The sequence below is a fragment of the Myotis daubentonii genome, chromosome 1 (genome assembly GCF_963259705.1).
Source record: "Myotis daubentonii chromosome 1, mMyoDau2.1, whole genome shotgun sequence".
Taxonomy (NCBI): Eukaryota; Metazoa; Chordata; class Mammalia; order Chiroptera; family Vespertilionidae; genus Myotis; species Myotis daubentonii.
This window is the reverse complement of record NC_081840.1, coordinates 11,503,623-11,516,296: the sequence shown is the minus strand read 5'-3', so window position 1 is coordinate 11,516,296 and position 12,674 is coordinate 11,503,623. Positions and strand designations below refer to the sequence as shown.

General features: G+C 50.4%; 1 protein-coding gene across 3 annotated transcripts in view; it reads left to right on the top strand.

Annotated features, from left to right (window-relative positions):
* KCNK10 (potassium two pore domain channel subfamily K member 10) overlaps positions 1–8,037 on the top strand; it is a 111,558-nt gene extending 103,521 nt beyond the window's left edge. For all 3 annotated transcript variants that reach the window (XM_059688776.1, XM_059688766.1, XM_059688786.1), the window contains exons 6-7: positions 4,138–4,280; positions 6,186–8,037. In XM_059688776.1, the coding sequence (XP_059544759.1) occupies positions 4,138–4,280; positions 6,186–6,806 (764 nt within the window). In that variant the 3' untranslated portion in view covers positions 6,807–8,037. The remainder of the gene's footprint in view (positions 1–4,137; positions 4,281–6,185) is intronic.
* The last annotated feature ends 4,637 nt before the right edge of the window (positions 8,038–12,674 follow it).

Genomic DNA, 12,674 nt, shown 5'->3' with positions numbered 1-12,674 from the left:
GGGTGGTGGAGAGGTGGTTGGCAGTGCTTTTCAACACCATGAGCAAAGGAGCTGTGAGAGAAGCGAACGACAAAGGCCCGGTATCCCCGCTGCTGTGCACGGGCTCATTTCAAGGCCGTGGTCCTCTGTGATCTAAGCAGCAGCAGGCTCCTGCTGTGAGAGGGAAGGCAGCCTCTTCCTCCCAGGATGCATAGCGCCCTTATCGTCATATGAATTATGCATGAGTGAAATGAATTTCTCATTGAAGTTGGGGCTTCTGAATTGTATTAAGGCTCCTTGGATCCATCGATAAAGGCTATATTAGCAAGCAGCAAATGTGAAACCCTGAAGAGATTAGCACAGAGCTGAGCCCGCAAGGATCTGCAGCTTAAGCTTCCTGCCACACCTGAGGTGAGGGCCGTTGTCCCTGCAAAAGCTGTCCAGGGCGTGCCCACAAGGCTTAGGACTCAGTTGACAACCGAGATCAGAGCTGCCCGCTCAGGGAACAGTGTTAACAGATTCTGCATGAATGTGGACAGAAGCAATAGCCTTCAGTGTGAACATAAGTGTCCATGGGCTGGGTTTATGGAAGCCAAAGAAAACCACCCTCACTTTCCTCTAGGGACAGAGAGAGCTGAAAATGAGGCGGGATCCAGCCTCTTACAAGTGCCTACCGCTTTCCCAGAGTGTGGTAGGAAGGCAGGAACAGGAGGAGGAGGCCACCCTATCCCCTCCTAATGGGGTAGTTCCAGGGAGCCAGCCCACTGACCGATCCTTCTTTACTCCAAGAAGTGAGTGCTTTGCGTGAACACCTCCATCGTAAGTTCAAAATGGTGGGTGGTCTATGTGGCCTTGACCAGTCCCCAGGTCAGCAGCAGCCTGGACAGCTCAGGGGTGCACTCCCAGGCCGACTGTCCTTCATCTGGCATTTGATCTTGGCTGTGCCTTGGGATCTCCATGGTATATGGTGCCCACGATGACAGGGACCTGGTCCTTGGGAATCTGGGAAACAGGAGAGTCTGGGGAGGTGGGCGTGGAGGCTCCTCAATAGGTCAGTTCTGTGATACAGATAGCCAGCACAGTGACCTTGTAGCTACTGCAACCGGCCAGGCTAAGATTGATGTCCCCGCTGTAGAAATAGCAGTTTCAATCTGTCTTCCTTTCTATTGACAAAGGGCTAAGAATTGCAAAGTTGAAGTGATTGAGCATTGTGTATAAAAGCCTGGGAGCCCATCAGTCTTTCCTTATGCACAGCACTCAACCCCTTGTGCAATTCCTCACCTCGGGGGACAGTCCCCTGGTGCCACCTGACTAGGGGCCTGACACTGGAGAGGAGCCACAGAGAAGCAGAGAAAAGGAAGAGGAATGATTGTCCAGCTAATTGCTTAGCATCCTCCGGAGCTGGTCTGTAGGAAAACCCACCTGAGGTCCCAATTAAGGCTGTCATGGCAGCTGGCGTTTGGAACCATTTCACAAACATCTTTACGTTCCCCCCAAGCGTAGTTTGCCTCAGAGCACTGTGCTAACCCCGGGCTGCCTGCTAGAGGGCCCTGCTCTAATATTGTTCAGTTCAATCTGTCCATCTGCTCATCTGGGGCACAGATAGCAGAGCCCTGGGAACATGAGATTTTAAAACTTCATGGCTTGTATTTATTTGTGTTAGGCACCATGGACTGTGAGCACTTAGCACAGACCAGCACTTGACCTTACCTTTACTTACCTTAGTCAAACGCCTGGTCCTGTTTCAATTCCCTTACTTACCACTGAGTACATAGCCATATTTCCTCTGTCCTGAGGTCGTCACAGATAGGGATCTCTTATCACAGGAGCCAGCTGCAATTAGGCCAGGCCCTTCTCCAGTTCCCAGGTCCGAAGAATGCATGCCTTAAAAGGCCGGAAGCTTTTCACAGCCTTTTTGGCAATGCTCTCAGGGTGACAGGGGAAGATGCCCGGTTGTTTAAAAAGGTGTACTAACAAGAGTTGATGGTTGCTGTGATTGAACAAGGTATCAACTCTATTAAAAATATAACCAGAGCACCGATCACCACACAGGTTTCAGTGCTGGTTTACTGGGTAGCTGACTCACTTTAGGACAGAGAACATTATAGCATTTCACAGCTCTGACTGGGAGCACAGGGAAAGCCCCAAACTCTGGACAAGCCGCTGATAAAGAGGGAGAAAGGTGATTAATGTGCTGCTCAATAGCGCACCCTAGTGACAATCCTGTTGGATGATGGTGACTGGACTGGCTAAGGTAAATATTTGCTCTCAGATAATAGTCCCAAGGAGAAAGCTCAAAAACCACTTAATGTTGCATGAACTCCAGTAGCATCCTAGAGAAAGCTGCACACAGGGTGTGTGTGTGTGTGTGTGTGTGTGTGTGTGTGTGTGTGTGTACATAAAGAGGAAAAATAAAGCCAGCTTAACCAAACCACTAAACAGCGGGGGTCTGGAGCCCTTTAGCAATGTTTGGAATTCTAATTTTAATAAATGGCAGTAGCTGTTGAGATCTCACGGCTGCATTGAAAAGTGGGTTTCCAGAGGAGAGGAGGGTTAGGGGACTGGGAGAAAGAGGTGAAGGTGTTAAGAAGAACAAATTGGTAGTTACAAAAGAGTCACCGAGATGTGAAGTACAGCATAGGGAATACAGTCAATAATATTGCAATAACTATGTATGGGCATCAGTTGGGTATTAGAAATATTGAAGGAACACAGTAAAGTACATGATTGTGTGACCATTAAGCTATACACCTGAAACCAATGCAAAATAATATTGAAAATAAGCCATGATTGGAAAAAAATATTTGAATATATTTTTATTGATTTCAGAGAGAAGAAGGGAGAGGGAGAGGGAGAGGGAGATAGAAATATCAATGATGAGAATCATCATTCGACTGCCTCCTGCACGCCCCCTACTGGAGATCAAGCCTGCAACCTGAGCATGTGCCCTGACCAGGAATCGAACCATGATCTCCTGGGTTGTGCACTGACACCAAACCACTGAACCACACTGGCGGGGTGAAAAACATTTTTTAAATGGGTTTGGTTGCATTGAGAAGAACCACAGGCCATAGCACCTGGCCCGCTGCTGCTATGATACCGTAAAGAGTTCGGTATGGACTCAGCAATCTAGATGAGGTTACAACCATGACCCAGTGAGAAAGACTAGTTATCACTCTTCATGTAATAGCATAACTACCAGTACATAGCTAATGTCAATTATTTTAGGAATCACCGCCTGCCTGGTTCATTGGGTAACACATCTCACAGAGTGAGAACGAGGCTGACATCAATTATTTCATGGAAGGTCCCCACTTCTTTCAGTGGGGGGGCTGGGCTTGGAACCTATTTTGCTCGGTTGCCTTTGGCAGTGCCTGAAGGAAGGCTAGAATAAATAGGCTTATTATTTGGAACAAATGACTGGTCGGTTCAACGTAACAACCATTCAATGCAATCAGGAAACTGGCCCATTTGGGTTGATGGATTTTTCCTGTAATCTCTATTTATAACAAAGGGATTGACTAGCTGGCCTTAAAGGTCCCATTTAGTTCTAGCGTGGCTGTGGTGGTTCTAATTACTCAGTTTAATTGACCCTTTGGATTAGCATCATGTAAACACCAGCCTCAGCATTAAATCACTATGGCTTGCATCAAAGTGTCAGGAATGCCATAAAGTCTAAATTTGCACTTAGCTCTTGGTAAATGCATGTGCGGTTAAGAAGGAAACGGTTTCATGACTTCCAAACCATGAGGGATGATTAAATGGTGTGTGTTTTTTTTATTTGTATTACATTTATAGAGGTTTAAAAAAAAAGCAATTGACAACGGGGCCTGATCTGTTGTCCTCTGGCTCTAGTCATTCACTGTCAAGCTCAGGGAGAGACTAGGCGGATCAAGCTGGCCACGGGCATATTCTGCTGTGGGTACTACGGTTAGTGGCCAAGAATCACAGGGAGTTCAGCCACAAGTCAGGCTCCTTTAAGAACAGGAACATCTTTTCCTTGTCTTCCAACCCCCATCACATCTCCTGTACAGCAGGCCTAACGTCTCGGTGTTAGAGGGTGATGGGCTGGCATCTCCGCTACATGGGCCAGAATATGTTTGCTCGGCAAAGACCCCGTGCTAGACCCTGCTTCCAGTAACGTTTCGTTGTTTTCAGGGGGAAATGCTGGCATCAATTACCGGGAGTGGTATAAGCCCCTCGTGTGGTTTTGGATCCTTGTTGGCCTTGCCTACTTTGCAGCCGTCCTCAGTATGATCGGAGATTGGCTACGGGTTCTGTCCAAAAAGACAAAAGAAGAGGTAGGACCCCTTCCAGATTCTACGAATGCTCCTGAGATTAGATGAGCTCGTGTCAAGAATCTCCTCTCTCTATTCTGTGGGCTGGAGTGTTTCTTACTCAATGGAGGGCTCACAAGGCTTCCTTGTTTGGGATCATTACCACCTAAAAGGCAAGTGAAATTGAATAGCAATTACTTGCGGATCCTTTTTTGGCAGGTGAGGAAATCTGGTGACTCAGTCACCAGCCCACAGATCCTGCAAAGAATAGTAAACAGCAACTTCATTTTAAAAAATGGAATGAAAAGGAAAATATAGAACTCGTCGGCAGAGGGAGACTGTGGTCGAGGGAAGTGTGCAATTGCCCCCTATCAGAAAATGTATGGGGAGGCTTCGAAAAATCATAAAAAGCTTCAGAAAGCCTGCCTGTCCCTCAGGTCACAGGGCCTGAATGGAAATGCACTTGAACATCAGGAATCTTCCCTGATTCTGAGTGAGACTGAAATCACTGAGCAGCGGCCAGCCCCGGGGAAGCGAACCCAAGGGACCCCTTTCACCTGAACCCCCTCCTGGTGGTCCCATCTGTGGAAAGAAGTATACCCCAGAGCACGCAGCCTTGACTCCCGCAGCTAAACGTGCGTGCAAGCCTACACAAAGGCGAGAAAAGGAAAGTCTGGGAAGGAAAGGCAGATTCTTTGTGAGTTTAAAAAACAAAAGTCCATGTAGTTCTTCTAGAAGAGGGGGAAAGAAATAAGAACGGAGGAGGCAAGGGAAGGAGAAGGGAAGAAGTAAAGAAAGGAAGGGAGATTAAAATAAACAAAGAAACAAACAAAAAGAGGGGCAGCCTCTTGAAGAAAGCTGTGTACTCCCGGGTACAGCCATTCTGTATGCAAGGGTCCAGGAGAAGGTTGCTGAGTGGAGAAACTTGCCCTCTCACTCCTGGGCACAATGTCGTTCTCCTGGCCTCCAGAACCCTAGCAATGCAGTCTCCGCCCAGGCTGAGCCCCCAGGTATCTAACTGGCCTGCTAACAATCAGCTATGACGAAAGAGAACTACCACATACACACTGACTTTCCTCAGTGCCGAAATCCGAGTTCCTCGTCCGTCCGTCTAGGAAAACGTGGGACTTGTGCTATGTGCCATGCTGAGTAAGAGCCCAGAGATCTGATAATGAGCTTCATGCAGAACTGGACTCTGAGCTCGCCCCCTTCCTGCTCCCCCACCGGGGAAATTTGGTTATCCAGTGCCTTGGGGGGAGGGGGGGTCTTCTTAAACCAGGATGAGCCTGACAGCACTGGCCCACATGCAGGGCGACCACAGTCCCAGCTTGCCCAGGGCTGAGGGCGGACCTAGGATACAGGACTCCCCCTTTTAAAATCAGGACAGTTCCAGGCTGACTGGTCACCCGCCCCGGAGAGGCGTCGGAGGGACCGGGAAGGGCAAAGGACTTTCTGAAAATCTGCTCGGTGCCCAGGACTGAGCTAGTGCACGTCTTTCTCTGACATAACACTAAAAACCATCAGCTAGAGGTGACTACCCCAGTAATGTCCCAGGAATGAGACCATCCTGTGAAAAGGCGGTGGGCACATCACGGGAACCCTGCAGGCCTGTCCAACTCAGCCCGCTGCCCTCTCCCCGCAAGTGCCGCCCGCCTCTCTCCCAGGCCCATCTCCAAATCCCAAGCCTCCCTTGCTCCCCAGCACCGGCCCCTCCCTGAGCCACATCAGCCAGGAGCCCACTAGAGACGGGTACTTAGGGGGGAGAGACCAGGGCAGAGGCAGCCTCCACCCCCGGCCCTGGGCGTTTGCAGCGCCCCCTCTGGGCCTTCCCCTGGGGGACACCCCCGGGCGGTGGGCAGAGGGGCGCTGGGGGGCGCCGGGCAGAGCGCGATCTCTCAGCGGGCTGTTGCCCTTTCTGTGTCCCGCCAGGTGGGGGAGATCAAGGCCCACGCGGCCGAGTGGAAGGCCAACGTGACGGCCGAGTTCCGGGAGACGCGGCGGCGGCTGAGCGTGGAGATCCACGACAAGCTGCAGCGCGCGGCCACGCTGCGCAGCATGGAGCGCCGGCGCCTGGGCCTGGACCAGCGCGCGCACTCGCTCGACATGCTCTCCCCCGAGAAGCGCTCCGTGTTCGCGGCGCTGGACGCGGGCCGCGGCAAGGCCTCCTCCCAGGAGAGCATCAACAACCGGCCCAACAACCTGCGCCTCCGCGGGCCCGAGCCGCTGCACAAGCACGCGCAGGGGGCCTCCGAGGACAACATCATCAACAAGTTCGGGTCCAGCGCCAAGCTCACCAAGAGGAAAAACAAGGACGCCAAGAAGGCCTTGCCCGAGGACGTGCAGAAGATCTACAAGACCTTCCGCAACTACTCCCTGGACGAGGAGAAGAGAGAGGAGGAGACGGAGAAGATGTGCAACTCTGACCACTCGAGCACGGCCATGCTGACCCACTGCGCGCAGCCGCCCGCCGGGTTGGAGAACGGCATGGTCCCCGCGGACACCAAAGACAGGGAACACGAGAACAACGCGTTGCTGGAAGGCAGGAGCTAAAGGCTCCGGACACCGGGCTCGAGGAAGCGTTGTGTGTTTTTATATTCACCCCGAGACACGTGCCTTAAACAGACTTCTCCTTAGTCCAAAATTACATAGCATTGGAAAATCGATTTCACTGTGCCATAAAGGACTGAGAAAGTTTGCTCTGCCAAAAGGGATCAAAGAACAAGGACTCCGCTTCTGATGAGCCACCGCGGGACACCCGGGGAGCGTTTGCACGCGTCGGAGGTCACGGCCACCAAGTGTCAAGGCCGAGTGGCCGGTGGTGCTGTACCCCTGGGCAGCGCCGCCCTGGAGGGCACATAGACAAGGGCAGCTATTCCCTAGACCAGCCTTCTGAGAGAAGCAGGTGTGTCTTTTACACGGAGTCTCACTTCCTGAGCCTACCGCCCGTGATGTATGCACACCCAGAAGGGGACCGGATTGGGGGGCGACCTGGGACCGGTAAGGAGGGTTTGTGTTGACATTTGGGCGTGTTGCTCTGAGCTTGAATTCTGATCCAAGCCACGCAGTGCGTCCCTAGCCCTTCTCAGCTCCAATGAGTGCGTGCGGGGCCTGAGAGGTCCCGGGATTTGTTGGAAGCGGATCAGAGCACACGTATTCAAAGGTGCAGTTGCTTTCCTCATCACAAAAGAAGAAAAATAATCGCAAACATCACACTGTGGCTATCACCTCAACCAAGGCCAGAAGCCTACTGAACCTGGTCTTTCTCACGGGGGTAGGTAGTCCAAACGGACTGGCAGGCCTTGGTGAAACTTCAACCTCAACCGCTGCGTGGTGAACAGGCAAAGAATCATGCATTTTCCTCAGTGGGTGCAATGGTGAAATAAACTGGTTTTGAAATGTTCACGTTCACTTTTCTAGTGGAACTTCGGTTGTAACCTGTTTTGATAAGAGGGGGGAGAAAGTACCAAAACAATTGCCTTGCATGATGCCAGCGGCTTGCTGTTCTGTCTAGCTGATCCTAAAATTTTATAAAAATAGGCATCCTGCATGTCTGAGACACACCAAGGGGGACCATGGCATCATTCCATCTCAGGGCTTTTTGTCCCTTGGGGTGTCTTAGGGTAGACATAGTTACAAGAGCCAATCTTGCTATCTCCAAGCTGGAGGAAAACTAACCCCTCAACCAACCCTTGTACAAGAAAACGGAGTCGTTTTTGTTTGCAGTTTAAGTGCCATTAATGCCATTTAAAAAAAATAATACTTAAAAGAAGTATTTCAAATATTTTGCCTTTACGTTTGGGCATTCCTTTATTTTGAAAGCATTCCTTTTCCTTGCTCGTCTCTTTACCCAGTACCTGCTATTGCAACACCCATTGGAACACAAAGGTGATGTTTCAAGGCAAACAGTAACCAACACGCGATACAGAGTTGCTCGGTGAGGCGAGAACCTCAGTGAAGGAAAGTGGGGGAATAGCTAGTCATCTGTTTTGAGAGGAAGACTTTAAACGGATTTTTCCCTGAAAGGGAAACACATGTACTAGGCCAACCATCCCGTGTGAGCCTCCGCCTTTTCCCTAATTGGCTGGTCCTAGGACTGGTTCAGACTTAGCTACTTGGGCCACACACAAGCATTGGGACCTGGACGGCCATGGGCCTCTGCGGCTCGGTGCCGCCTTTGCGGGGCGGGGATTCACGTGACTATCACACAGGTGGATTTATCAAAAGATCCCAGGACTAGCGGAGACTTCCAGGGAAAATGTTACCCACCCCATCCTTGACCCCTGGTACCGTGGGAGACAGCTCTCCCTTGCCTGGAGCACAGGCAGCACCCCCACTCCTGCCCAAACTTGGAGGCTCTGAAGTTGGGCATTGCTCTGGGGAAGCAGCCAGGTGAGATCAACCATGAGGAGGCCCTTCCTGTCCGAGGCAGGCGTGAGTTAGTGCCTCCGTGGGGCTGGAGCAGCAGCTCGCTGGTGACATCCTGTGTCCCCGCAGCAATAAACAGGCGCTTGGGAAGCGATGCTTGTCCGGGTGCGGGCAATGGTTTCTTACCACGGGATCATGGCAGCCTGAAGAGATGTGTTTTAAGAAATTGGTAGATAACTGGGACTTCCTCATTCTGTCAAGTTAAAAAGCTTCCTGATCCAACTGTTCATGGATGTCATTCATTTGGGTATGCACCCTCTATGACTTGGTACTTTCTTTAGAGTGGTGTGATGAAACTCTAGACCCGACAGCCAAATCTGGCAAAGAGGCTTCCCGGTCATGTATCCAGTGCAGTGGTTCTCAACCTGTGGGTCGCGACCCCTTTGGCAGTCGAACAACCCTTTCACGGAGGTCGCCTAAGACCATCCTGCCTATCAGATATTTACATTACGATTCATAACAGTAGCAACATTACAGTTATGAAGTAGCAACAAAAATAATTTTATGGTTGGGTCACAACATGAGGAACTGTATTTAAAGGGCCAGAAGGTTGAGAACCACTGATCCCGTGGCTGCCATAGGCCGGGCATTAGATTAGGCACTTTAAAGACATTGAACCATCCCAATATCAAAGCCACACACTGTGGGAAGTGTTTGCAAACAAACCCCTTGTAGAGATGAGGACACGGAGGCTCAGAGAAGCTAAGTAACTTACCCAGTGGCACACAGCAAGAAAGTGGTAGAGCTGCTATTCAAAGCCTGTCTGACCAAAGTCTGCTTTCGACTTTGCTACAATGCACCCTTGAGTGAGTGTGTTTGTGTGTGGGCATGTGTGTGTGCACGTGTATGCGTTCTGTGCGTGTATGTCTTTCTAGTTTCATGGACACAGCACACAGAGGTGGGGAGAGCTCTACTACCAAGAGCATACATGGTCTTTGTGTTAAAATGGCCACAAGTGTTTGCCTTGCAGAGTGATTGTACGTTCTTTCGGCTTTGATTGTGGGAGTCCTGTGTGTGGCACCCTTTCTGTATGGTTAAAAATGCCCTTTGAAAGCACTCTCTTGCACTTTACTCACTTACTTGGCAGAAACTCTGCAGACAGCAGGAATAAACAAGTCACAGCACCAAAGTGCACACTTGACCAAATGGAAGAGGTGATGGTGTGTGCATGGACGCTTCCCAAGTTGCGTTAAATCACAGTAGTATAAAGGGATTGCAATGGCCCTTGACTGAGAGGGGGAACATCCCTCATGTATGTAACCCTCTCCCTGAGGACAAATGAGGCCAAAACCCTGATGAACAAAATCAAAGACGAGCCCTCCTCCAGGGAGATGGAACTAAACACATGTGGGCAAAGTGTTTGACAAACTATAATGTGGTCTCCAAAGGAGATGCTGGGAAGGAATAAGAGGTTGGACTCCTCTTCGTGGGGGGTGGCCAGTTATTTCGAAGTTGCTTGAATGTTACTTTTCAAAGGTGGGGTCAAATAGCACGTAGAAAACATGTGGATAAGGCAAAGCTGCTACAAAGTCTTAATGCCCATGAGCACAGACCTGCCCTTCCAACCGCCACCCCACACCCCATTGTAAACCTGGAATAGACTTGTTGACTCTACACACAGAAAGGGGACCTGTTCGGGGTCTTTAGCCGGCAGTGTCTTTTGCTTCACCTGGTAATTAGGTCCCGCCTTTTTCTTCCAAAACACACCTGGAGGTTTACTGGTGAGAACCAAGGGTTAATTTGAAGAGACTGAAGCTCAATACACAGTCCTAACCCAATTGGGGCTCCAGAAATTTATCACTTTGGGGGTCAGGCCTCAATGTGTGTGTAGGCAGGGGTGTCCCCGGCCTACAGTTAAGGTGAGTGGGACTATCTGGTCGTGCTCTACCGGTCCCAGCCTGGGATTGCGGGGACCCCTGTCCCCTTGCCGACATCTCTGTTACCTCATCAGCACATCTGGGGAGTTAAACAAAGATCACTGTCAAGGTCCCTTTTAGTTCTGCAGTCCTCTGACCAACAGTCCCTGGTCTACAACCTAAATGTCTTAAGCATGCGTATTAGCTGGGTTTGTGGACACTGACTGATGGCCAACATGAGAGCTTAATCTCCTGCTCGTTGGGATTTGTGTTCTGGATAATTGATAGGGACCAGATGCATCTGAGAGCCTGCGGTCCAAATTAGGAGTGTGCCCTGTTGTAGGGTCAGTCTACAGCACACTGTCACCTGGAGGGCTCGTGCTATGCGGGCATTTTTTGCATGGTGTTAAGACTACTTGAAGAAGTTTAAGCTGTTGCTATTTGCTGTCAATTGTAGTCAAGGTTCCTCTTGGTTACTTCAGGAATTCATTTACTATAGACATCTCTTGCTCAAACACACATGTGCGCACACACACACACACACAGGAAATGGCGACCATTTCACACTGAACGCCCCCATTGCGCTAGACATTAGCAAACCGCCCCCTTGCCTCTCTCTGAGATGATATCATTGCCTGGCTGAGTCCATGCCATTCATCTATCTGTGGGCTTGGCTTTGGGGAGAAGTGAGAGTGTGGCCAGCATGTGGGCAGGGCGGTTTTTACTCACTGGACAGGGTAAGAATGTAGACCACCCAGTGGGCGCCCCGGTGTCCAAACCTTAGGGAAGGCCTAGGAAAGCAAACAAGTCGGCAGAAACTTTGAAGAAAGAGAGAAGAAAAAGCCAGTCCTGCATTTCACGCCCCTGTGTTCTGCATCCCACTCACATTTCCAGGGGGGTCACACCTTCTCACAGTGAGGGTGCAATTGTGTGCAAAGCAGCCACTGCGTGAGTAGAGGGAGTTTCTGGGGGTATAAGAGCGAGTTAGTCACGGCCTTAAAAAAACACGAACAGTAACTCTCAGAAGCAAAGGGGACTTTACTTCGGCATTGTAGTAGGTTCGGTTAATTCTGCACAAGGAAACTTGGCAGCAGTGGGCCCATGGCGTGGCCGTCCAGAAAGCCCTGCCCTCTGTCCCGGCACCATAAACCAGCTGCCCCGGACCTCACCCACAGGTCCCCCCTCCACGTGAACCTCAGTTCCCTCCCCCCAGGGTGGGCCCCAAGTCACCTGACATCAACACAGCGGCATGGAGGAGAAATGAGAGGTGCCTAAGAGATTTGGAATCTGCTTTCTGTTCACGGTTCTTGAGAAAAATCTCAAGTAGTTCCCTGTGCTTTAAAAAAAAAAACAAAAACCCTTGCAAGGACTCCCGCTCCATCGCAGACCTGTGCTGTAGCCGGTAATTGACAAACCTCTCCTTTGGGGTCAGGGCACCCAAGCTTGAAGGGAGAAGAGATATGCAAACCAACCCACATGCCAGCCTCAGGCCTCTTTCCCAGTCCCAGAGTCACAGGCAGGGGACCCGGTGACGACGAAGGCAACAACAATAAACCCATGAGTGGAGGTGTCTCACCTATTTTTCTCTCTAGGATTTCATGGTGCTTTAAAAAAAAAAAAAGGCATTTTACAGAAAATAAGGTGGGGTGGGGGGGAGGAGGGAATTTCGTAATGTTCTTAGGAAAAGTACAAAAGCACATTTGCTTGTGACATTTCAATACGCCGTGCTGCTACTGTCTTTATTTGATGATGTAATTTTTTTTTCAATGATGGAGAAAATTGCAACAAAGACCTTCTGGAAGATCCAATCCAATGTCTCTCCTGTTTTCCTTTCTTTTGTGGGGGCTGAGTGCGGGTGATAGCGGATGGGTTGGAATCTGCACTCGGGACCACGCCCCTCCCCATCCTGGGGACAGGCTTCTGGCCTGGCTGGGCACTCACACATGTTCATCGGGCAGAGCCTACGGAAGTTCACAGTCTTGCAGGCACAGGAGCCCGCCACAACCCAGTAAGAGCACCTTAACACAACCCCGTATTGTAGTTACTTGCACCTCCTCCACAGTTTTATTTGATCCTGATTGGATGTCCCTGGAGGTTGGACAGCACAGTGTCACACTAGGCGAAACGCTAATTTTGG